This window comes from Sceloporus occidentalis, unplaced genomic scaffold, assembly GCF_023333645.1.
Source record: "Sceloporus occidentalis isolate IW3139 unplaced genomic scaffold, rSceOcc1.0.p SCAF_4, whole genome shotgun sequence".
Taxonomy (NCBI): domain Eukaryota; kingdom Metazoa; phylum Chordata; class Lepidosauria; order Squamata; family Phrynosomatidae; genus Sceloporus; species Sceloporus occidentalis.
Genome location: NW_028316984.1, coordinates 68568792 through 68595145, shown reverse-complemented (window position 1 = coordinate 68595145; position 26354 = coordinate 68568792). Strand labels below are relative to the sequence as shown.

Below are 26354 nucleotides of genomic sequence, written 5' to 3'. Positions count from 1 at the left end.
AATCCTCAAAAAGGAAGAGGCAGGATATAAATATTTATTATTATTATTATTGATCTATGCAAATCTTGTAATCCCTTTTGGATTTTGACCTGGGACACTATCACACAAAGGTTATGGGGTGGAGGGGGGGGGGCTGGGAAGCAAGGCATGTATGCAAGAGCAAGCCTCCTGTGAACAAATCTTGCCAAGAAAACCCCAAGATACAGTCACCATCAAGTCAGAAATGACTTGAAGGCACTCAGCAACAACAACAACCAGTCCTTCTATCAGTTTCTCTGAAGATGCCAGATGCCACAGATGCTGGCGATACATCAGGAATAAACTCTTCTAGAACATGGCCTCATACCCTGAAAAACCCACACGTTTCCTCAGAAATAACTCCTACTACATTCAATGGGACTTTCCACAATGTGTGGCAACTGTGTGGCCCTCGAATATGTTCTTGGAGTTCAACTTCCAGCAATGGCAGTAGTGTATAGGGATGCTGTGTGTTACTAGCAGCTGATCAACCTCTGGAGGGCCACACAGCTGCCACCCATGCTCTACAGCAGTGGTCCCTGAACTGTGCCCTTTAAGAGATTTTTTTGGACTTCATTTCCCAGAAGCCTCAGCCACGTTGGCCAATAGCCGGGGATTGTGGGAGCTGAAGTCCCCCAAAACCCCCTTAAAAAGAGCAGTTCGGGGAGGACCATAGATTTAGGCTCAGAAGAATAATGGTGGCTCGAAGCGCCACAGCGCCCCCAGTGGACAACAGGGCGCTCCTCGCTGTTAATTAACCAGCCTGGTAGAGCGGCAGCGGCGGAAGCGACGCATGCGCCACGTGACACTCTGTGTCTCCTGTCTTCTAGCCGCGCGCCTTCTCCGACGTGTCAGGGGGCCCTAGAACTAGAAGGCCGCGCGTGCGCATGCGCATGCGCGAGCGAGACTTCGGAACCGCGGCCTGGGAAACTGATGCAGCAGCAGCAGCAGCAGCGTCGATGAATGAAGGTGAGTGCCCTCCCCCTGGTCCCTCCTGGTTGCCTGGCAACGGAGCCAGCGGCGCCTGGATGCGCGGGCCCTTCTAGGCCCAGGGGCGCCTCCCTGGAAGAGGCGGTGCGTGTCTCCCTCCTTAGGCCCCAGCAGGCCTCAGAGGGCGCCTCCCTGGCTGGCTGGCTGGCTGGAAGGAAGGGTGGCCCCACTCTTGCCCCACTCAAGGGAGGGGAGACAAGGGGGCTGCCTCTGGGTGCCCCTGGTGCTCTCCCTGCCATTCCTGACACAATGGCGACTCTGGCCCCGGCCTTTTCCTTGGCAAGGCTTCCTCAGAGGAGGTTCGGCCATTGCCGTCCTCTAAGGCTGAGAGAGTGTGACTTGCACCCAGTGGCTTGCCATGGCTGAGCTGGGATTTGAACCCTGGTTTCCAGAGTCCAGCACTCAGCCCACTACCTCACTCTCTTTCAGTGTGGTGCATCTACACTGCAGCAGCAATGCAGTTTTGACACTCCTTTAACCGCCATGGCTCCATCTTACAGAAGGCTGAGATTTGTGGTTTGGTGAGGTAGAAAGGCCAAAGTTCTTGTGGAACTACAAATCCCAGGAGTCCATAGGATGGAGCTACTTCACTTAAAGTGTGGTCACTCTGCACTAGTCCTACAGTGTAGATCAGTGACTCCCAAACACTTGTCCTCCAGTTGTTTGGGGCTTCAGCTCCCAGAAGCTGTCAGCCTTCTTGGCCAATGGTCTGGGCTTCTGGGAGCTGAAGTCCAAATCAGCTGGATGGCCAGAGTGGACAGGCTTGCAGCTCCTTTGAGGCTGACTGAAAGAAAGAAGGTGGCAGCTTGAGCTTTCACAGACTTAAGCCTACTTCCTCAGATGCTTTAAGAGCATCTGAGAAAGTAGACTCTAGTCTACAAAAGCTGATGCCGCCGACTTCTTTCTTTCAGTTAGTCTCAGAGGTGCTACAATATCTCTTTACATACTGAGCCTACAGACTAACATGGCTGTATCTTTGAATTCTACTTGGAAGGCCAGAGTTATTGGGAATTACTGATGCACCTCTCTGTGTTTCAGAAACTCATTGACAAATGGAAGTTCAGCTGAGGAAGTTTCCTCCTCCTCCTCCTCCTCCTCCTGTTTATTTATAGCGCTCATGTTAACTCCTGAATGCTTGCCAGTCATGGAGGAATTGAAGGCACAGGAATTACACCAGGGCAAAACAGAAAGAGAGGGCAACAAATAATGATGATGCCAGAGTAGATGCAGGAGTATGTGTGGGAGAGAGATATTTGGCAAAGATCTGTTGGGAGGATTTGGAAAAGTATTCTTGGATTATGGGCTTTAGAAACAGATGTATCTGGAGTATTTCAGGACTGTGTCCAAGGTTGGTGTTTCTAAATGAAAGCCTTGTGAGGGGGAACCATGGTCCAAAACACACTTCAGAAATAACCCAGTTTGAGACCTCTTTAATTGCCTTGGCTCAGTACTAGGGATCCTTTGAATTGTAGGTTATTGTGGCCCCAGAGCTCTCTGACAGAGAAGGCTAAATGTCTCACAGAACTACAGTTCCCAGAATTCCCTAGCATTGAGTCTGGGCAGTGAAAGAGGTCTCAAACTGGATTATTTCTGCAGTGTGTTTTGGACCAAGGTTACATTTAATTCTCCCCATCTTTCCAGAAAGGGCACACAGGGAGAGGATGGATGTGTCAGCTTATGGGAAGAATAAAATAAAAGACGAAAAGGATGAAACATGCCTCTGGACAGTCTCCAGTTTGAGGTTGCTCTTGGAGTGGCTTTGAGATCTCGGGGCAGTTGCTTTGGCTATTGCAGTGTAATGTGGCTGCTTAGTGAATGTTTGTAATACTGTATTTTTTTAAAAAAACATTATTATGCGAATACACCACCCAGCAGCTAGGATCCTATGGCTGATATGCATGATGGCTGTGTGACCTTCATCTGGTCTGTAGCCAATGCTTAGCATAGCCAGTGGTGAATTATGGGAGCTGTAATTCAAGGGCCTCACAGGGGCAAGCATTCACTACCCCTAAAATAGAAGTTAAAGTCAGAAAATGTGAATTAAACATAACATGAGCTCCCAAATTAAGCAAGTACAGAATAAAAAGTGAAACTAACATCAGAGAGTGTCAGCAGTGAAAAGAACTGAAAACCATAATAAGATTAAAAGGTCAGAAAATAATAAGAAGGTATTTAGTGGATGCTGAAAAGAGCACAACACAAGTTCCAGGTGACCCTCTGAGGCTGCATCCACACTGGAGAAATAACCTGGTCTGGCACCACTTTAACTGCCCTGGCTCAAGGCTATGGAATTCTGGGAGCTGGAGTTTGTTAACATACTCCAACTCCTAGAACTCCATAGCCTTGAGCCAGGGCAGTTAAAGTGCTGCCAGACCAGGTTATTTCTCCAATGTGGATGCAGTCATTCCACTAGTATCTGTATTCCTGAATTGATCACCTGGAAGAAGTAACTGTTGGGCCTGGATTGGTATATGGGAGACCATGCTGCTTTATCAGATTTTACATTTGTAGCTTTTAAAGAGCTTACAACTTCTTCCTCTTTGCTGTCAATTCTTCCATGTGATACTCTTGTTGATTTCTCACAACAGTTATATCTGATATCATTGTTCCCTTTAGGTAAAGTTTAAAAAGCAGAATTGTGCAGTGGAAAGAAGTCTCAACTGGTATTTTATATATTTTATACATTGTAGAAGAATATGAATGGTGTTAAAAAGGTTATTACATCTATGTATTTTTAAGAGTTAGTAGTTTTTACACAGTATGTAGAGAGGTCTTGTAGCACCTTGGAGACTAAGTGAAAGAAAAAAGTTGGCAGCATGAGCTTTCGTAGAAACTGGACTTGCCACTTCATTTTCGTACACAAAGGATTTTGAATTTGAACTGACATTCTCACACACTAATGTTCTGTCCCTGGTTCCCACTCTACCAAATGCATCTGAGGAAGGAGAATGAAGTCTATGACAGCTCGTTTCCAACTTCTTTCTTTAAGTTAGTCTCCAAGGTGCTACAAGGTCTCTCTATATACTGTGTAAAAACTACTAACTCTTAAAAATACATAGATGTAATAACCTTTTAAACACCATTCATGTTCTTCTACAGACTAACATGGCCCTATTTTTGAATTCTACTTTTTACACAGATCATTGTAATTTTGTTGTATCAAAGTTTCTTCTGTTGACTTTCGCAAAATTGGTGTTTGCTGCTCAGGTTGTTGATTAGCTGTATTATCTTATACATTTCTGTTTGGAATTCAGCCTCGCTGAAGTCGTTGGGGCCTTATTTTCAGTAAAGTGTTTATAGGATTGTAGCCTTGTTGCATTCCAGTGGAAGCAATGTGACTGACTATCGTTTTTGCTGCTTTCTTTCTGACACTCACTCAGGTACTACAAAACACATTAGGGCCTTTCAGTTCCAGGTAAATATATTCCTACCTAGAGTTCTATTAGCCAGTTTATAGTGCGTGCTCGAAACGGAGCTCCTTCCTGCTCCGTGTTCAGGGCGCACTAAGCTCCCTGGCGCGGAGCAAGGACGTCATGTCCGCGCCGCCCCGTCTAGAGGCGACGCGGCCGTGACGTCCTCACGGCGGTGGCCGTATGGAAGGGCCGCCGCCGTTTAGTGTGTGGCAAACCTTGTTAATTGTTAAGATGCCAATTCTGATGATTGGAAGATCAGAAGGTTAGCAGTTCGAGTCTGAGTGCTGCATGATGGGGTGAGCTCCCATCGCTAGTCCCAGCTTCTGCCAGCCTAGCAGTTCGAAAGCATGCAAATGCAAGTAGATAAATAGGTACTACTTTGGTGGGAAGGTAACAGTATTCGGTGCAGTCATGCTGGCCACGTGACCACAGGAGTAGTACTTGGACATTACTGGCTTTCCGGCTTAGTAGCAGAGGTGAACACCATGGGGGCGGTTGGTTATGACTAGATATTCATGTCAAGGGATTACCTTTACTTTTACCTCATCCTTGATCCTTACCAATTAACCATGCTTCTCAAAATCTTTCCTGTTTGTGTTTGATGTAAGCAGACATGTTGTTAACTGTTCCAGTGATGTGAGCATTATAAAAATGCCAGTAGTCACTGAACAGTAGACATCAAGGAACAGTTTAAAACTGTACTTCCAAAACTCTTTATTTCTACTGCATTGAGAAGATCATAGTCTATTGAGAGTGAGGTCTCTTAGATAGTTTTGGGAATTTTCTTTCCAGCACAGCTGTGGAGGATTGATTTTTGTCAGGACAAAAGGCATGAAAGGCAAAGGTTAAATACTTTCCAAGACCTGCTATTTGCAAGGTGCAAGTTAGTTTCATTCCCTCCCTCCAAAAAACTGACCTTCCTCCCAACATGAAAGCTACACCAGATTCAGGGTAAATGCAGCTGAATAACAATGATGATAAAACGTTTTTAAAATTCTTGATAAATGCTACTGTTTAACATAGTATTCAAAACAGGTTAAAATGCTTTTTAACATAGTATTCAACACATGTGGGTTTTTTGTGTTGTTGTTGCTAAGTGTGACATGTGAAATTAATAGAAAAGTGGAAAAAAGATTTGGAAGAATACTGTTATATATGGTGACAACAGCAAGAATTGTGTATGCAAAATATTGGAAGAAAAATGAAATCCCAAGTATTAAAGAATGGTTAGAAATGATGGACATTCTAACAGCTTTAATCCAGGACAAATCAGTAGATGTAATAGAAAAACAATCCCAGTATTTACAGCTGTTGAGCCCTTGGCAAGTGAGGGTTCAGAGCTGACATAGAGTTCTGATGGTTGCAAAGGTGTTCCTTGCTCCCTTCAGTGGGACTGCCTTCCCCATTAAAAACAAATTTTATTTTAGTCTGAAATTAACAATATAGATAATAAATGTAAAGTATAATATATTCAGGAAAATGTTAAATCTTATTAACAATTTGGCATAAAAGTGTTGTAGATAACTTAATGAATTTAACGGTATATTTAACAAGGATAAGAGTTCAGTAGATTAAACTTAGATTATATAGGAGGAACTCAGTAATCAAGGAAGCACAACAAAGTACAATAATGTTGCATATTTATTTTTGTAGTATTATGTAAACCAATTTGTTTTAACACTCAGTAAAAAACTTTATTAAAAAAAAACAAAGGGGAGTGTTGATGTATGTATATACAGTTGCCCCTCCTAACTCACGGATCTCAGATCTACGACCTTGGAAATCTACGGAGTGGTGACCTCTGCTATTTTTAATGGGGCGTGCTTGTGGGATGCACAAACAGGCATGTGCATGGGCACACACCCCATTCAAGCCTATGCGGCTTGAATATACACAGGCCTCCAAGGGGTGGGTGGGTGGGTGAGTTTCGGAACGGATCCCCCATGAAAATGGAGGGCCAACTCTCTCTCTCTCTCTCTCTCTCTCTGTGTGCGTGTGTGTATATGTATATATCATTGGTCTGCATTACAGTGTATCTTTAAATGTGCAGGAAGTTAGGATTAAGATAACAGGGTAATCTTCTTAAATTATATCCATATCAGAGTAGGCAAGTTCAGTTCACAAGCATGTTCTGTATCATGCAACGTAGTAGGAACACTGTTTCCTAAAAGCCCATAATGATATGAGATGGGAGTATGGCTGAATGCAGCTTTGTGCTGCTGTCATCTTTTAATGCATGGAAAACAGCTTGCAGGTTTTAGGGAAGCTTATCTTTTGGAAGAGTGACTAATTTGCCTTTGCATAAATAGGAGTTCAGAAGAAATGAATGCTGTTTATCCAGGATTTAGGAAAGATTTTGTAAAATAGATCTAGTCCTGTGGAGCTCTAACTACCTTTAGTTCCCAGATATTTGTCTTCTACTTCCTTGAGTCTAGAATATAGAAACCTCATGACAAAAATGATTTGACTTTGACTCTGTGTGTGTGTGTGTGTGTGTGTGTGTAGGAGAAGGATTTAAAAGCAATAGAAATTACATTATGCAAGAGGGCTGCCAGGATTATACTTTTCCCTTTCATGAAATATTAGTGATGATAAAGCATTAATATTGATTAATGGAATGCAGAGCAAGGAAAATTCTTTTGCACTATCATAGAGACACTTACTTCTATGCAGATTAGTATTAAGACTGGTTTTTTTTTAAATTTTGGAATATTATTACTGATATATACAGTTAGTAAGTGAACTGTTGGAGCACATATTGGACCTGTGCACCACAGGTCACTTAAACTGGCATATGTGCAGTTAGCTCTTTCAACCCATCAACATCAACTAGACTAATCTCATTCTAGTGTAGGAGCCTCATATTACACTGCCTTTTTGCATGATTTAAACATCAGCCTCCTTGTCTGTAGTATTTTAAAATCTTTAATGTAAAGATTAAGACTTGTGCAGACAAAGAGGAGGATGCTTGGGTTGGCAGGCTTAGTATATATATCATAATGCTCTTCATACTGTGGGACTACAGCTCTGATCATGCCCAGCTAGGGGATAGGCCAACATACATGGGATGCATAAGTAGGGGAAGATTTTTTTCCCTCCTGAATCATCCCCAACTCTACAAGGTATCATGCTAATATCTCTTTCAAAGATGCAATGTACGTATTTTGAATGGTGCAAGAACAGAATACAAAAGTTATGCTTGTTAAATAAATCATTAGATTCAATAGATCTCCTCTCTCCCTTCTCCACTAGTTCTCTGAATCAAAAGGTGGACCACCAGCAGCTCTTGATCTTCGTCCAAAACCCATCTGCAGATGATCTCTACGAGAGCAATCTGTCATTTCCCCAGCAGCCCATTAGGTAAGGAGAGGGAAAAAAGACAAGGAAAAGAGAGGAGCACCTGGGTGAGCCTTCCTACTATTGGCTTCAGTCTTGTCCATGGCCAGCATACAGCTCTCAACAGATTACCGCAATACATTGGTTATATGTATCCCATAATAATAATAATAATAATAATAATTTGTTTTATTTATATACCGCTATTCCAAAGATCATAGCGGTGAACAGCAAATAAGCTAATTAGCAAGTAAGCTAATTTGCCCCCAACAGTCTGGGTACTCATTTTAGCGACCTCGGAAGGATGCAAGCCTGAGTCGAGCTTGGGCCCTTTTGCTGGTCTTGAACTCGCAACCTTGTGGTTTTGAGTGAATGGCTGCAGTACAGGCATTTAACCACTGCGCCACCAGGGCTCCGTATATTATAAAAGGTTGACTAACCCTACTCCAAATACCAGTCAAGTTCTCAGTCCACTGTAGTTCCAGAACTGGTAAATTGGAAATCATATACATTATTGTGAAGTACAGTGGCTCCTCCCCTTATGTGTGGATTTAGTCCGGATTTCCCCATGTGAGGGGAAATCTGTGCATGCTCGTGACGGGGTGGTATACGCACCATTACTTTCATTGCAGCACGGCTTCCGCATAAGCTGGAAGCCACGTATAGTGTGCCCATGTATGATGCGGGCGCACTGTACAAAAGTTTAAAACAAAATTAAAGGACAGTTCAGTTAAAAACAGAAGATTGAAAGAATATAAAATGCCAGTAAGGCACAGTGAAAAAGAGATGGCTCTGGAGACCAGGGTTCAGTTCTCAACTTTGCCCCCTCTGAGTGGTCTTAGGTAAATCACACACTCTCAGCCTCAGGGGAAGGCAGTGGCAAACCTCCTCTGTACAGAAATTGCCAAGAAAACCCCATGAAGAGGTGCCATAAGTCAGAAATGTCTTGAAGGCACACAACAACAGCAAGAACAGTTACTCATTGCATTTGTTGGTTTAAGAAGTATGTAGCTTTTGCTCCTATGGAACTACTCTATTTTTTATTTTAAAATCATTTAATCTTCCTTCAGCTTTGCAGATCTCAGAGCTGTATACAAGAGCAGGATGAAGATATTTCTCACTAAGAAGCTAGGCTGCTTAGGAAGACACTTATGTTTTTGTCATTGTATGTTCATTGTGTTGAAACTTTGCTAGGCTTATAATTTATACCTGTTCATTTTGTATTTGCTTTTTTTCTAGCTGTAGAAGCTGGTCAATGTCCAGAATAAAATTATATCATGAATAAAACTAGTCGTACAAAATAGAATTCAATGACAAAGCCATTTAGAAACAGTTAAAACTTTAGAACAGATTGGTTGGGCAGGTTGACAGAGGGCCCAAACAGACAGTCCAAAATAAAGCTGCTTCGGGTCACTTTGGAAGTGTGCTGTTTAAATAAAACATGTGTCCTAAGAGGCCAAAAGCCGCACCAAAGCCACACTCCAGTCCTAAAGACTGGACCGCAGCTTTAGCACAGCTAAAGGGCCACTTTGGATTTGTGCTGTTTAAATGACACATGCATCTTAAAAGGCCCAAAGCTGTGCTAATTGGGTAACACTATAACAAGAAGTAAGTTTGGCAAGATAAAGAGTTGAACAGCCCAGGTGACTTTTAAGGATAAATGATAAGTAGTCAGAAGGAGATGGAAGATCAGTTTTAAGAATTTAGGAGGGGATAGCATATAGGTTATACTGCGTGATTTGGGCAGTGCCTGTTGGTTTTTAATGCTTTTTGGTTATTTTTACGATATATATATATATGATGGGGTTGTTTACATGATATCTTATAATGGGATCTCCACATGTAAAGAATGACAAGAAGGGTAAACAACACTCTGCATCTCTTCTGTTTTAGGGTTCCTTTGTCTCTGCTGGCAATGTCTATGATCTTGTCTGCCTCAGTAGTCCGTGTGAGAGATGGACTCCCTCTGTCTGCTTCTACTGATTATGAGCAAAGTGCTGGTGTGCAAGAGTGCAGAAAATACTTCAAAACTCTTGCAAAGAGGCTTTCTCAACTTCCTGATAGATGTACGCTGCAAGCAGGACAGTATAACATAAAGTAAGTTTTTTTTAGAGATTTTTGTCTTCTTTCTACCAGATCGTGCTGCACTGTTTCATTTAAAACAGCTGGTTTTAGTAATAGAGGTGAAGAAGCACAGTTTTGCTTTTGAAAAGCTAAGCTTTAGTCAAAAAACAAACAAACGTGAAGTCAGCCCTGTTGTGACTTCAGAAAGCCCAATGAGGCATTTGAACCTATGTGTCTATTGCAGTCATCCTCAGAGGCTCTGTTCTGTATTTGTCTGCCAAACTACATTTGTTGGCTACATCATAAATATGCCATTTTCAGTTATACTAAGTTTGTGGACATTCCTTCTTTAGCATGTTTTGGGAAGGTAGTTATAATGTTTTTGATCTGCTAAGCACTTAATTTAATCTGCCTGTGTAGATATCTGTCTTTCATTGACATTTTTGCAGTTTTTAAAACTGGCGTTTTAATGTACAATTCATAGAATCATAGAGTTGGAAGAGACCGCAAGGGCTATCCAGTCCAACCCTCTGCCATGCAGGAAATCCAAATCAAAGCATTCCCGACAGATGGCCATCTAGCCTCTGCTTAAAGACCTCCAGGGAAGGAGACTCCACTACACTCCGAGGGAGTGTGTTCCACTGTCGAACAGCCCTTACTCTCAGGAAGTTCCTCCTAACGTTGAGGTGAAACCTCTTTTCCTGTAGCTTGCATCCATTGTTCCGGGTCCTGTTCTCTGGAGCAGCAGAAAACAAGGTTGCTCCCTCCTCAATATGACATCCTTTCAAATATTTGTGAATGCATAGGCCAAAACGGAATTGCTAGTCCCAATTTACCACTGAATCAGTGGAATTTAAATCTCCCCTTTGATTCAGTGGGCCTATTCTAGTTGGGACTAGCAATTCTGGAGATTAGTGCACCGTCTTTTATTCCTGTGCTTGGTGCAGGCTGTAAACTAACAGGAGCGGATTATATCGCACAGCTCTGTGATCCCATACCCAACCTGGGCTTCTCCTGAACCTTTTAAAGAATGAGATTTTCCTGTTCTCTAAAATGTTTGGAACAAGCCCGGTTCAGGTACAGGATGAGTACTGCCCAGGGACGGAGCTGTGCAGTACAATCCATCCCTGTGAGTTTACAAACCACGCGTAGCATGGGAATGAAAGCCAGTGTGCTAATCTCCTTAGTTTAGGCTATAAACATTTTATTCTATATGGCCAGGTTTTTTTGGGGGTGTTCTTAAAATCAAAAGAAATATCTAAATCTTCTTTTAAGGTGTTCTATTGTGTTTTAGTATTATTTAGCATAAGGACAGAACATTCAAAAGGCAAACCAGATGATTCTCGTTTTTAGTCGTTTGCCCAGGCTCATATAACTATCCAGGATGAATGCCACTATAGCTGGCATTTTCCCCACCCTTCTGAAAAAATAACTATTTTTTTCTTGAAGGCTTGATGGGATGTTTTTATTTTACAGCATATAGCATGAGGCAAAATATGCTTGTACAAGGGTAAATACTGTACATATTGGACTATAAGTTGACCTCATGTATAAATCGAGGGCAGGTTTTGGTGCCACAATTAGGGATTTTGGTATGACCCATGTATAAGTCAAGAGTAAGACATAGAGGTGTGTAACAAAGGATATAAAGGGTGAAGCAATGGAAAACAATGTCAAACAACATACAAAATTCCAGCAGACATTGTTTGTGCTCAGACTAAGGGCTGGATGGATGAGAGAATAGTGTGGGTCAGTGTTTCCAGGACAGATTATGCTCTTGCCTTTCACCAGGGTATGGTTCTTGTTTAAAATAAATGTTAAAGTACAGTACTTACATTGACCTGTGGATAAGTGAACACAGATTTTTGTGGTCAATTTTTTGACTAAAATTTCTAGACGAATACATAAGTATATTGCTATCGTAGCACAGGATGCCACTTCCACTGGTTACCTAGTTTCAGTTTTAGAACCAATTTGATAGGACTCCATTTGCATTTGCTGAGAGTCAGCTGCCTGTAGATTTTCTCACCTTCTACTGGTGTCAAATTTTCTCACCTTAACCTACTTAGGATTGGATCCAGGCATAGGTATGTTTATAGTAGACTCGTTGAAATCAATGGAACTTGCATTAGTCATATGCAGTGTATGTCAAATTGTTCTAAGAATACTATAGTGCACCTGCGCTATAGGTGGGCGCCCCATACGTGGCTTCCTGCTTACATGGAAGCTGCATGACAGGAGAATGAATGGCATGTGCACCATAGCACACGCGCTCTCCTGCACTACGAACACGAGCCCCATTCAATCGAATCGGACTCAAGCTTATGCATTTTTTTGCTTACATGGGGGTGTGTGTGTCCAGAACGGATCCCCTGCGTAAGCCAAGGGACCACTGTATTTTGAATTACATAACAAGACAGTCCACTAGTTCATTATTTTAATGGAGCGTTCAATAAATGAAGACTAGAAGCATATGCCAGAGTTTCAGTTAGAAGAGTAAATATTCACTAGTTTCTGATAACTTCTCATTATGCCATCTCTGGATGCTGAGAAAGAACCATCCTTTCTGCAGAAGGAGCAGATTATTTGACTCATGAAGATAATTTTGAAGATCCATTTTTCTGCTTTAAGGAATGAAGGCAATGCCATGTTATGCATAACAGATAAATAAAAAATGTTGATGGGAAGACACCCACATAGTCTGTTTTATGTCCTGTTCCTGCTTTAAAGGATTCAGACTCCATCTCCCACTCTTTTGGTTTTTGTATATTTGTATGCACACACACATATGTGTGTGTGTGAGGGGTATTTGTAGAAATACACAATTACTGGAAAGTTTGAAGTCATTTGAGATTTTGGAAAAACTTAAGAAATGCTATATTAGTAGCATTTACAGATTTAAAGTTACTTTATGTTTAATTTGGTTTGGCATAAAATTATAATATTTGGAATTTTGAAAGTATAGTTCATTCAGACAATTAGAAATAAAATTTACTTTTTAAAACATTATTTTTTGTTAGAAACGGAGCTAAACAATTCTAAACTGTAAGAAACACCCGCACCTTTGTTTACCTCTTTCATTTTGCCAGAGGAGCTAGGGGAAAAACAGTAAATAATGAAGAAACTATCAGCATTAGCAGAAAAATCTATTGTCTCTTTTGGTTGTCAAGCACAGATAAAGGACTTATTACTATAAAAAGAAGAGAGGAAAAAGAAACCAAGACTAGGAATTGCAATGACTGTACCCTGCACTCTTACATAAAAGTTTCCCTGTTACATAGCTTTTAGAAATAGTTTTGTGGTAGTAAATATATGAACAGCATGCCTTAAACATTTTATTTATCCTAAAAGAAAATATTACAGACTTCATTTCCCTCCATTTTTCTAGATTTTTCCATTTGTTTACTCTTGTGCCTTTACATCTCTATTGTGATGTGCATGCAAGCATCAAATGCATATACCCATGTGCACACTCACATATATGCAAACACAAACAGCTGGTGTTGCCTTTACACACACATGCCCTGGAAAGACATTATCTACAAGAAAATTACCTTTCTTTTGAACATGGTGTTATTTTCTCTTGAACAGTAATGCTTTCATTATATGCACAGCTAGTTTTCCTTGTTATAGCACTTAGAGCTACTGTAAGCCATGTTGTGGATACATGAATTTAATTTGAAATGTTAAAGACATATATTTTTCTTTAAAAAACATGTTCATATAGTTTTATTAGTTCGCTGGGAGTGAGTTACATGATGCTCTGCACTGAAAATTATCCCAGTGTCCTGGCCTTCTGCTTCTTGGATGAGCTTCAGAAGGAGTACATTTCCACCTACAACATGATGAAGACGAATACAGCAGTTAGACCTTACTGTTTCATTGAGTTTGGTAAGGGATTCAACATTTTCTTCAATAACTTTTCTTATTTGACATCTTAAACACATCTTTCTGCTTTGAAGGCCCTTACTAATCATAGGAAATTTTGTATTTTATAGTCCTTTTTATTAATCAGTTAGAACAGTAGGATTTGCCTTTAAAATCTAACTAACCACAATCATTATTGGATCCATAAGCCAATACTGTGACATGGAAGCTGCCCTTCAAGTGCCAAACAAAACAAGAAATATTTTAACTGTTAAGTAATTCTTTGGAAAACTGCATTTAGGTAGGCCTTCCTGCAAAGGGAGTTCTGGAGCATTGGTACTAAGTATGGCGGTCACTTGCACTAAGAGTGGTTCTGCTGGTCTGTGAGTGATTAGTTGTTGATCCATGGACAGTTTCCAGGAAACAAAGAAACAGGGGCACAAACATGGTACCAGGATGGGGGCTGCTGATCTGCCACCTTGGCTAGCCTTAGAAGCACTGGCCTACAGGTGTGGTGCTGCAGTCAAGAATTGCTTATTCTGTAGAAGTAGAGGGACCTGTCACAGGGACGAAATCTGAAACAGCAAGCCTTTTATATGAGCCTGCCCAAGTTCTAAGATGTTCAGGGGAAAGCTTTCTCATAGTCCCACCACCATTATAGGCACATTTCATGAGGACACCAGAGAGCCTTCTTAGTGATTGCTCCCAGGTTATGGAATCCCCTCCCATGGGAGGCTGGTTTTGCAATCTCTCTCTGCAGCAAATACTTTCATTTAGGTGGGCCACAGGCACAAAGGGCTTACAATGGGGATGTGTTTCTCTCTCTTTTTCACTGTGCCTTACTGGCATTTTATATTGTTTCAGTCTTCTGTTTTTAACTGAAATGTCCTTTAATTTTGTTTTAAACTTTTGTATGCATAATTTCCCACTGTATCTTGTTTTTAATTACATGTAAACCACATTGAATTGTACAAAGAGAATGGTGGGAAATAATTTTTTTTAAAAATCTGCTTGGAAAAGCAGATCAGTGGTGCTGGAGAAGATGCTTTGATGTACCATGGATTTTTAAGGCTATTGACTTACTTTCCCCTCATGAAATTATACAGTCGTCCCTCCACATTCACAGGGGCTAGGGGTGTAACATCCCTGCGAATGTGAAAAAATCGTGAATAACTTCCCTCCCCCAGGGAGCCAGTTAAAGGGACAGTTGGGCTGGGCAAGAGGAGCAGGAGTGTGCGCGTTCCTTCCCCAGCACTCTGTCCCTTTAACTGTCTCCCTGACCCTTCCCAGGAGGGGGAGCTGCCTGGTTCATCAAACACCGCTCAGTCCTGGAAATAGGACTCAGCCCCACCCCCAGGCCCCTTCTCAGAAGTGAAAGAAGCCCAAAGAACCAGGCATCTCTCTGTGCTGAAAAGGGGTGGAGGGTCAACCTTCCCTGCCTTTTTCCAGGATGGAGAGCTGCCTGTGGGAAGACATCTCTCAGTCCTGGAAAGGGACGGGGTTGGCTTGCGCACCCTTCCCGGCTACTCTCTCCCTCCTGGGTTTTTTTCCTCCGAAGGAGAAAAGCCCGACTGGTAGGAGGAGGAGGAGTGCCTGTGCATGTGGTGGCCGTGGCCTCACGAATGATCAAGAAAGCGAGTGTCAAAGCTGCGAATGTCAGGTTACAACTGTATTGATTTCGTAGTGGACTTCATACTAGTTGCTGTTACATTGGAATTTATAGACGTGTCCACATATAGTATTACATGGGGAAATGAAATTTGAACCTTTTATTTGGCACGATAAGTCTCTTCCTTTGGTCTCTTCATTCCTATAGCATACAGTTTAGAAAAGTTGCTTTTGGGAGTACCAGCCCCCAGAATCTCCCATTGAGTATGTGTAGTGGCTGTGCTAGCTGCTGAATTCTGGGAGTTACATTCCAGGAAAAAAAAACCAAAACCTTCTGCAAGCTCTGCTGCAATACAATTAATGAATATCAGGGCCTTCTACTGCTGGTTTGGATTATCCTGGGGCATCTGTATTGCTTTTTGGGATATAAAATTATGGCATGGATTTTGTTAATTTTCTACTTGCCATCTTGATCTTTTTTTTTTCCTTGTAGCAGTCACATATTGGGAACATGGTTGCTGTTCCTTTTACTCAAACCTCACATATTACTTACTTTTTTGCCAAGAAATCCATTAGAGATAATTGATGGATTAAGGGTAATTTAATGAACGTGAACAGTTGTATCATAGAAAGTGCAGGATACAAATCTTTTGATAAAATAAATATAAAGAAGTAATGGAAATGTGCACACTTTGCCATTGACACTGGAGTGAGCAAGATGTGTGGGCAGCCAAAAGGGGGAAAAAAGCCATTTATTTTATTTCAAGTATTTTTGTTAATGCACAATTTTGTAGCAGACTAATATGCCCCTTCCCAAACCCATATGCTTTTCAGTTCTGTATCCAGCTATTGTACACTAACGTCCAGATGCTGTCATTGTGTATTATAAATGTGAAAGGTACATTTCAGCAGTTCTCCTTAATGGCATATAATGGGCTCTGTCAAAAAGTATTTCAGACCTCAAATAGGAGAGGGGTGGTGTAAAACATTTTTATAGTGTCTTTTTGTTTGGGTTTTTTTTGTACAGTTCATCTTTCTATTGTGCTTATAATTACAACTGTAATAAAAGAACCACATTTAGGCTGCATCTACACATCAGAAACAATCCAGTTTGACATCTCTTGGAACTGCCATGGCTCTATGCTGTGGAAGCCTGGGAATTGTAATTTATGGTGGCACAGAGCTCTGTGACCGAGAAGGCTGAAAGTCTCACAAAACTACAATTCTCAGAATTCCATAGCATGGAACTGTGGCAGTTAAAGGAGTGTAGTGTGGATGGAGCCTGAGTTGTCATTCTATGTACCTCGTGGAACCAACTAACCATCCAAGCACACACATTACTGAAATGACTCAACATCATGGAATATTCCCCATTGATTGATTTCTTGGGTCCTACATAAGGAGAAAGTCAGGTTATAAATAAACCAAGCAAACAAATAAATAACTGGGTTATTTGCTCTGTTAGTATTAGAAAAAATGTGGCAATGTCAGTACTGCAATTTTGGTCTTGTGTATATCTATTAACTTGATGATGGACTCATTTCTGGTAGTCACAACAATCCTTTCAACAAGACCTGATTCAGTTCCGTGGAACCTAGGCTACCCAAATGGATACAAAAATAAATGTTTATTTTTGAAATAATATTTTTGCATAAATGGAAGGTCTTTTACAAATGCTTGAATACCTGACAATATTTACTGCAGTGAAAAGTCAAAAAAGTTAATAATATACAGTATTTCAGAATTGTGATAAAGTATAAAAAGCAGCAGAGTACTGATGCATTGTTGTTGTTGTTGTTGTTGTTGTTGTTGTGTGCCTTCAAGTCATTTCTGATTTGTGGTGACCCTAAGGCAAATCTATTACAACATTTTCTTAGCAAGATTTGTTCAGAAGGGATTTGCCTTTGCCTCCCACTCAGGCTGAGAGCTTGTTACATGACCAAGATTCCTCACTGGGTTTCCATGGCTGATTGGGGATTTGAACCCTGGTTTCGAGAGTCATAGGTGCAGTACAGACTGCCAAACAACGGCAGCCTGTTGGCGCCTGTTTTTCCTCTGGAGGGAAGCCACTGTGTGGCTTCCCTCCGGCAAAAAAAGAACCTGCGAAAAGTGCACCACTGGCAACTTGTAATGTCAGCACTGCACAGTGCTTACGTAACAATGGCAGCACCCATGTGTATACAGGGAGCCAGCATTATTATGCCACTGCCACATACTAGGGTTGTGGGGCGTGCGGTTGCTCTGCCTCCGCGCAACCCTAGTATGTGGCCAGGCTGGCGCAAAGCGCCGGTCTGGACTGCACCATAATCAAAAGCTGGTGGGTGATAATTTAAGAAGTCTCAAAACTCCCCAGAAACCAGAGGAACTTAGAATGAGAAATGTGTTCTGCATCAATAACTTGCTGCCTCTTTCCATGACTGTCCATTGCTCCATTTTTTGTCCATTTTATGGGCATTTTATTCACAGTATATACTCATGTATAAGTCTTGAAATTTTAGTCAAAAATGGACCTCAAAAACTTGGGGGGACTTATCTATGAGTCAATGTAAGTTTGTTATTGTTGTGTAACTTCAAGGTGAATTTTCCATTCAAATAATGTTAAATACTCTAAAGCAGCAATCCCAAACTTTGGTCCTCTGTGTGTTTTGGACCTCAGCTCCCAGGATTCCTGACTGTTAGCCACATTGGCTGGTTCTTCTGGAAATTGATGTCCAAAACTGTTTGGGAACCTCTGGTCTAAAGGCACCAGATTCTGTCTGATCTTGGAAGCTAAGCAGGGTCAGCCGTCAGTAGTACTTGGATGAGAGACCAGCAACAAACACTAGGTGCTGTAAGCTTTATTTCAAAGAAAGGAATAAGCAAACTACTTCTGAGTATGCCTTGCTCAACCCAGCTAAATTCTTGGGGTTGCCATAAGTTGATAAGCACCTTGAAGGCATGCACACGCATATGCAAACCCTCTGTTAATAAAGATGCAATTCGACCAGTACCTACAGTATATCCAATCTTACATTCATTTACCATTAAACTCTAAGGAACTAACTTCTGATTACATGGACATGGGGTTGAACAGAAGGGTGAATAGAAGATGTATGAAGATACCTCATATGCCTGAGAAACGAAGTAGGCTTAAGCCTACGAAAGCTCATGTCACCTTCTTTCTTTCAGTTAGTCTCAAAGCTGCTAAAAGATCCCTTTTCATATGCATATATACATATATAGCTCTGTCCCTGGCTTTTCACTCCACCAAATGCATCTGAGGATTTAGGTCTAGGAAACTAGACAAAATAAGCCAAGAATTGTAAGTAAAAGTTTGAGCTTCTTCCCACCTATTAGATAGCACATCTCAGTAACTACTAAACTATAGCTAGTGGGCTTTTGTCTAAGAAATTTGGTGTTATGGATTTTTCTTAATATTACTTCATTCCTAATATTATGCAATATTCCATCAAAGTATATGTAACTGGCTTGTGGTTAGAAATTTTTTTAAGTACTTTTTTGATAATATCTTCTACATTACAAGAAAAAAATTAAATAATATGCAATTCATTAGTTATGTTAGCTATACTTTCAGGCTTGCCAGGGCATGAGACATTATTTTATTCATAATTAGATTTCTTGTGCTTAATTTTTTGGGGCTGCAAAGTTAATTAGCCCATGATATATTAGTTGTAAAGTAGCAACAGTGTTAAAACCTTCCACAATGGATGTAAGAATTTCAATAATGAGTTTAAATGTAGGTATATGAGCTGTACATTGCCCATAAAACCACAGGGTCTCAAATGATTTTATTAACAAAAGTCTAAGGGAAAGTTTTTTTATCTTTTATGCAGATAATTTCATTCAGAGGACTAAGCAAAGATACAATAATCCACGATCTCTTTCAACAAAAATAAACCTTGCTGATATGCAGACAGAAATCAGGCTGAGACCACCGTATCAAATTTCTTTATCTGACTTGGGCTCAGCCAACGGATATGCACATATCTCTCTTCCAGAATACAAAGGTACTGGGAAGATATCTACAGGTGAGTTTGCTCTTCTTAAGTGCAGTTTTCTTCTTAAAGATCTGTTTGCTTGTGCTCTTATAAATTTCTAGACATGACAGTGTTCACATCAGTTTGCCCCCTTAATGATAAGTATCAGAATCCTCCTCCTTCTTCCCTTCTGGTCTGGAATTCAGAATGGGAAGAGGTTGGCTCCCATCGATTCCAGTGCAGTCTTTCTTTCTATTACTAATAGCAGACTGGGAGCGGAGTCCAACTGGAACTTCGAAGGGGCAAAAGCTTAAAGGATCTTATGTTCCAATTCACACACCACAGGCCCTATGTTGCTCACCCCCTAGCAGAATTCAACCAGAAAAATGCAAATGAAGTGAATGCCTAATTGGGTCCTATGATTTCACCCAATTTGAAATCTTGCTAAGTGCTTTAATATAATGTTATTTCAGTTTTGGTGTAATCAACCAAGTACTTAGTTTGAAAATGTAAATATAAGCAAAAGAAACAAAATGTCACTGTTCAACAGAAAATATTGTACTGAGTTAGAATGTTTGTGAGGTTTGGAAGAAACAGGTCTCCATTCATCACACTGAATTCTAAAGTGAACTTGTTTGCCTTCATACCATATCTGACTTACGACGACCCTAATGCAGCCCTATCATAGGATTTTCTTGGCAAGTTTTTTGAAAAGGGGTTTTCCTTTGCTTTTCTCTGATGTTGAGAGAATGTGACTTGCCCAAGGTCACCTAGTGGGATTCCATGACTGAGCAGGAATTTGAACCCTGGGCTGGAGAGTCATAGTCCAACACTAAAACCATTACACCAAACTGGCTCTCCTCCATTGAGCTATTGTCTATTTATTCAAGTCTGGTCCATTCTCTTGATTCTGACATGTTGGATTTAGAACATATACACATTTAAAATATAAAGCTGTATTTAAAAAATGTTTTCCTCTCAGTAGCTAATTACTAATTACATATTAAGCAGCATGCAATTAGTTCTACAAGAAACATAAAGTGTGTTCCTTATAAAGTTTGGAAGCAGTGCTGATCAGATGGTACTGTTCTCTTTTGGAGAAATTCCCTTTGTCACCCTTGTGCTTTCTCCGACTTTATGAATTGCTTTGGAGAGCCTTTTTCTGCTGCAGCTGTTCAGTGCAGACAACACAGAATGACACCTCTCTCTATATTAATGTTCTAGCTCATTAACTTCATTGTTGGCACCTTTACACTTCAGTGATTTAAACAGAATGATTTAAATATGGTTCAATAACCTTATTGTCACTCTCTCAATGTTACCTAGACTACTGTGGATTTTGTCTTGTTTTTTCATATTCAGTTTCTGTCACTTGTTGTGGAATAGCTCAGCAATGGCTTGTACACACATTCACTATGAATTGGCAGTCATTTATGTGTACAGATGAATGTCTGCAAAAATGCTAACTTTCCCCCTACTTTGATTTTGCCTCTTTATTTTCTGTATGATTTCTAAGAGAATGTTATATTATGCCCCTTTGTGGATCCAAGGATAGTAAACATGTTACTTGCAGCTTCAGAAGTTTTTGTAAATCTTCTTCGGCGGCATTCACACTGTATAAATAATCCAGTTTGACACCATTTTAACTGCCCTGGCTTAATGCTGTGGAATCCTGAGATTTGGAGTTTGTTGTGGCACCAGGTCTCTTTGATAGCCAAGACTAAATGTCTCAAAACTACAGTTCACAAAATCCCCTAGTATTGAGCCATGGTAGTTAAAATGATGTCAACCTGGATTATTTCTGCAGTGCAGATTCATTCTGTGTGAGACCCTGTTAACACATACATTAAGACTTGGAAGTCTTTCTACACTTAATGTGGAGAGGCTTCTTAGGATCAATTGTACTTGCTTGTGAGAAACATGATCAGCAAAAAGAGTGAATGATTAAAGAGTAGAAGTACTCAAAATGGATAAACTGTCAGGCAGAGACAGAGCTCCTTTTTTGTCTCCTCTTGTCATTGTCAAAAATTAAAGCAAACATGTTTAACACTGGATTTAAATTATCCTTTAGCTTACACTTTAACAGAGAAGAAAAGAAAACATTGAGAACACATTTCAAGATTGTTATTTACTACTACTCAGCAGCTAATTATGGATTAACTTTACCAGCCAGTTTTACATTCAGCTTGCCTAGAGCTCTGTTCTAACAGTCTTAGCCTTAGTCTTAAAGGCTGCTGGTTCCCTTTGTCTTTCTTGCACACCAGTACTTTGACTGAAGCCTACCCTGCTGCCCCCTTTCCGCTCACCACCCTTTTACTGCCCCCTTTCCCCCTCACTGCCCCCCCCCCGGATCTTTCCAATGTTCCTGGGGGGGGGCATACTGCCCACTTTGGGAATCAGTGTTCTAAAGCATACATTTTCTAAAGAATGGCATAAAGAACTGTTTGATGAATCATGTTCTTGATTAACATTATATATTTTCATTGAAGTTATATGAACTTGAGTAGGAGGAAGACACTGAAAAATAGCATCATAATTTTTGCCCCTTAATGAAGATCTTTTAAAATATTTATAGTATTTTTTTCTTTTTTCTGTCTTCCAGCCCCTCACCAGCGATTGGAACCTGTGACGCTGTCAGGAATTGTTTCCTTTGTACTCAGTCTTTTATGTGGAGCTTTGAACTTAATTCGCGGTTTTCATGCTATAGAAAGTCTTCTGCAGGTACTGTTCCATGTTGATGACTGTCTAGTAAGAAAATGAGTGACAGTCTTTGAAAAACTGTCTGTAAGTTTATTTTATTTTATTTTATAAATGCTCTTGCATTGATTAGCAGGATAAATCACCCTTTGACCACTATTTGGATAAGGAAAGCACTCTCTTTTCCCACAGAGGCTGGGGTGGATGGGTTTGGTAACTAGCCTTCAGGCTGATTTGGCCTCCTGAGCAAAACTGTTTACTTCATGGAACAGCTTTGATGGAGCAAGCTGATGTGTCTCACGTGTCTTTCTTTCTGTATGTTACAAGTGCTAATGTAATTTGTACATACTCCTTTTAACAAAGGAGATGTCCTTGTACAGGTCACTTCGTAATATTCCACTGAGCATATACCTATAAAGTTATATTGAGTTGTACTCTATAAAAGTCAGTGGATTAGAGTTAGAATTTATACTTCCCACTTTACCATTAAGGAACCTTCCGTTTTCCAGTGTTCAACGTGAAGGGCATGAGTTAAGATGCCATAGGTTTTATTTTGCATGAAACAGTCCCAGGTCTATTACAGAAAAGAATTGTAACCCAGATTGTCCAAGGACAAGGCTCCTGCCCATAGAGGAATTAAATATTCACACTCAGAAGGTGGTGAAATCACGTACTTACCTCTGTGTCCAAAGTATTCTAGTTGCCATATGAGTAGCTGGTAGATACTCTTGTTTTTTATTTTCCCTTTATTTTTTTACTCTGTATGATAGTAGCACCATCTAGTGGATATGCTATGATTTACATAGCTCTATGAGGCTGTGTCTATGGTCCAAGCCAAATCTAAGGAGCTACAGGTCAATCTTTTTCAGTGCTGATCTCCAGTAGTCCCTTAAAGCAGGTGCTAGGTGTGTGTCCAGTTTTCAGAGTAAAGGAAACCTCCCTTCTCACTCCTGTTCTTTCCACTTCCTGCAAAACCCATCATTTCTACCCCAGCCTTTGATTTTTTTTCTTTCAACCTAGGTTTTTAGTACTGAAACTGGCTAGGAAAAAAAATCAAGTGTGATTTGTGGACTTCTTGGTATTTGGAAATCATGCTAAAACAGTTCTTCAGTTATATGTATGAACTACATAAGGGCATGTCAGCATAACATGGAATCCATTGCTTTGAGAGTTTATATTTTGTTTGTATATTTTCAGGAGGACCGAGAAGACTTCAGCTACATAATTGCCTTTTTTCTTGGCACTGCAGCTTGTTTGTATCAGGTAGATTATATTTTTTACATACTGGGGATGCTCTTCAAAGGTCCTAGTTAACTCATGACTAGGATCAAATCTTGTGAGTCTGAACTGCAATGAATGCAAATAGTTTTCTTCTTTGTGGTCTCTGTGACTTCACATATATAGGAAATATTGTTTCTGGGAAGCCCATCTTCAGAAATTTCTAGAGCTATTTCCCTACTGGAGTGATATTATCTGAACTGTTATGAGAAGTCAGGGTGGTTGTATTGTTCTCATTGTTATAGGAAACTGTGAAAGTTATGGGGTTATCTGAGTTTAACCCAGCAGCCACACACTGAAATAGATCAGACATAAAATAATTGCCCATGGCCATTCACTGTAATATTGGGAAGCCAGGCAGAAATGGACCCTGTTTTGGAAATGCTGACAGGGTCCTCACCATCACTGACGTCTTTCATCTAGATATGCCAACTGTGTATAGCTTTAACATGGTTCTTAGAACGAACTTGTTAGACTCCAGATTAAAAAAAAGATTATATAACATTGTACTACTGCTGTGTTTGAAAGTAAGAGTACACAAACCACTGGCACAGCATATTCTTAAATGAGCTTCAGCTAACTTATTTCAGCGGCTGTAATATGCTTCATTTGTATTGGATTATGGCTGTTATCTCTATATCTGTCTGGTGAAAAATACATCTTTTTTTCCCTCAATGTAAAACAAAGATTGACATCCAAAGCCCTGTCCCATTAATACAGGGGTCACTATCCTGGAATTTTGAAAATGTTTCCTGGGCACCACCACAAGTAGGCTGGTGGGGGGGGGGGGCTGATCCACAAGTAGGCTGGTGGTGGGGGGGGCTGATCACAGAAATGGAGGGAACACCTCTGTGCTTACAGGCTTCTGCGCTCATGCATCTCCTCCTGTTTCTTCCTGCTTCTATCCTCTTGCCCCATCATCTCACTCCAACAGTTGCTCCTCTTTCCTCAGTCTCTCATTGCTGCCTCTTTTCTCTGCCTTTGTTTGTCACTAGTTCATTCTCTGGGTGTTTACTCTTTCTCTTGCTGATCCTTTTTTCTGTTTTTCTGTCCATCCCTCCCACGACCCATTTGCATGGAGTTTGGTGAGCAGTCATCCTTCTGTAAAAAGGGTGATGAAGAAGACAAGTCTTGCCAAGCACCCTCAGTCTTGCCAAGCACCCTCATTGCTGCAGGGGAAGGTAGTTGTCTTCCTTCTCCAGGCTTTTTTTTTTTTAACACATTGGTCCCCCTGCCCATTCAGTGAACGGAGACATTGCTCATTTTTCTTTAATAGGACAAAAAGAGGGTCAGCTCCCTCCCCCCATGGCTGGAGTAGGGCAGGAATCTCCTCTCCCACACCTGTTATCCTAAGGGTTCCTGGTGCAGAGTAGGCTTCTAGTTCTTCCAGCTTTTGTTTAGTAGGACAACCTCCCTTGCAACTACAAGTGAATGAAATAAAATTAGAAAAGCAGTCTGGCAAACACTTTAGCACTCTCCCTGTTACAACACAGAGTTTAGTATGTTAACCCTTTTGAGAGAACATATTGCAAGCAAGTGCTTCTGTTATCACATGTAGTTATTTTGTCTTATCAAATGGAGAGATTTGTTTCTTGAAAAAAACTAAATAGTTCATGCTGGAGACAGCAACAAAAGGTAATCATATTTGGCTACTGAAGAGAAGCAAGACATTTTCTCTTCTTGGAATAACCCATTTTGTAGAACCTTTTGCTATTTTGTCTCAAACTTAATTGTATATGATGTTCTGTGGAGTTGTAATAACTGTGAGGTTTCAAATCCACACTAAGAATTCCCCAGCTTGCTTCCTAGATTCTAGAGTACAACAAAGAGCAATAAAACAGATCTATATGATCAGAAGCCAAAATAAATTACAGATTTATCTTCAGAGGTCTCAAGCTTTTTTCTGGAAGTCATTTGCTGATAAGGATAGCAAAGAGAACCATGAAAAAAGGACTATAAACAGTTTCTAGCCTTGTGGGAATTGTTGTTTTCATATGGAATACAGGGTTCTTAATCTTTCATTTTCATATTTTTTATAGGAATCTAGTAAGGCTGCAGGAGTTACTCATGCCTTAATGACTTTTTTCTTTGCAGTGCTATCTGTTTGTATATTGCACGAGCTGGCGGAACATTAAATCCTTCCTAACTTTTGGCTTAATCTGCCTCTGCAACATGTATCTTTATGAACTTCGCAATCTCTGGCAGATCTTTTTTCATGTGACAGTGGGTGCTTTTTCAACGTTACAAATCCGGCTAAGGCAGCCACAAGGGAAGTCTGCTGACTACAATGTGTGATGGTAGTCTCAAGGCAAACTTTATGCAAGAGGTATGTCTCTCAGGAACGGACAGCATTTCTGTGAGAGCAGCTCCCCATACTGTAAGGCATCAGAGACATGACAATGAAATTCTTCAAAGAAGAGCTGAAAAAGGTTCAGAAACTAATTGGGGTACAACTGAAGCCCCTGTGCTAAAGAATGTATCCTGAGAACAAATAAAAAGTTTGGAGGACATCATGAAAAACTCCACATTCAGAACTATGGAAATGGAAAGAATCTGTATTGGGCTTGTTGTGCATACCAATTGGTTTCTTCGGTGCTAGACCAGTTTTGCCTTTGTGAGGCAGTAGAAAAGGCTGAAATAAAGGGATGGTATTGCATATTAACACACTGTTCAGTATGAATGAATTTCTAGATGCCAGATTATTGGATTGCACATAAATTTAATGATGTGTGTCTGCATTTTCCTTAATTAAAATCTAACCCGGAAACCATCTGTTCACGGGGATTAGCTCTTGGGCCCCAAAGGCCTGCCATCTAGTGCTGAGTTAATTATGAACTGCTTTACTACTACTGTTCCTTTCTGCAGTGAAATCCATTTTGAAAGATTGCTTCGGAAAGTGATTCCCCTCCAAAATAATACCATTGCGTTATTCTGTCTTCAGTCCCCTCATCTTAAAAGAAGTTGGCTGAGCGGATATGGAAGGAAACAGAAATCTACTTTACTTGATTTGTAAGGAATAGCTTTTGGTCACTAGAATACACTAGTTTGTGTACAACAGTTGTATAACAAGAGAGGTGAGCAACCCAAAATGGTAGATGAACCATCA

The 26354-nt window shown here is 40.6% G+C and overlaps 1 protein-coding gene across 6 annotated transcripts; it reads left to right on the top strand.

Annotated features, from left to right (window-relative positions):
* Positions 1-894: 894 nt before the first annotated feature.
* On the top strand, positions 895-25910 carry LOC149313965 (vesicle-trafficking protein SEC22a-like). 6 transcript variants are annotated; one of them, XM_089520257.1, is made up of 8 exons: positions 895-987; positions 7674-7781; positions 9651-9854; positions 13549-13712; positions 19130-19324; positions 21876-21994; positions 23168-23233; positions 25343-25910. In XM_089520257.1, exons 3-8 carry the CDS (start codon positions 9673-9675, stop codon positions 25541-25543), a joined length of 927 nt encoding a protein of 308 aa, XP_089376383.1. In that variant the 5' UTR covers positions 895-987; positions 7674-7781; positions 9651-9672; the 3' UTR covers positions 25544-25910. The 6 variants fall into 6 exon arrangements, with proteins under 6 accessions (XP_089376383.1, XP_089376384.1, XP_089376386.1 ...); XM_089520260.1 differs by lacking the exon at positions 895-987 and adding an exon at positions 1057-1092; XM_089520256.1 differs by lacking the exon at positions 895-987 and adding an exon at positions 4211-5372 and having other exon boundaries at positions 25288-25480.
* Positions 25911-26354: the final 444 nt, after the last annotated feature.

What these genes read in the sequence shown, in the direction of transcription:
- LOC149313965 (XM_089520255.1), top strand. Translation starts at nt 5,350, where the DNA reads ATGAAAGCTACACCAGATTCAGG. An exon ending in AAAGCTACACCAGATTCAGG is followed by an intron (nt 5,373 to 7,673) that starts GTAAATGCAGCT and finishes CTTCTCCACTAG; the next exon opens with TTCTCTGAATCAAAAGGTGG. An exon ending in CTATAGAAAGTCTTCTGCAG is followed by an intron (nt 21,995 to 23,167) that starts GTACTGTTCCAT and finishes GTATATTTTCAG; the next exon opens with GAGGACCGAGAAGACTTCAG.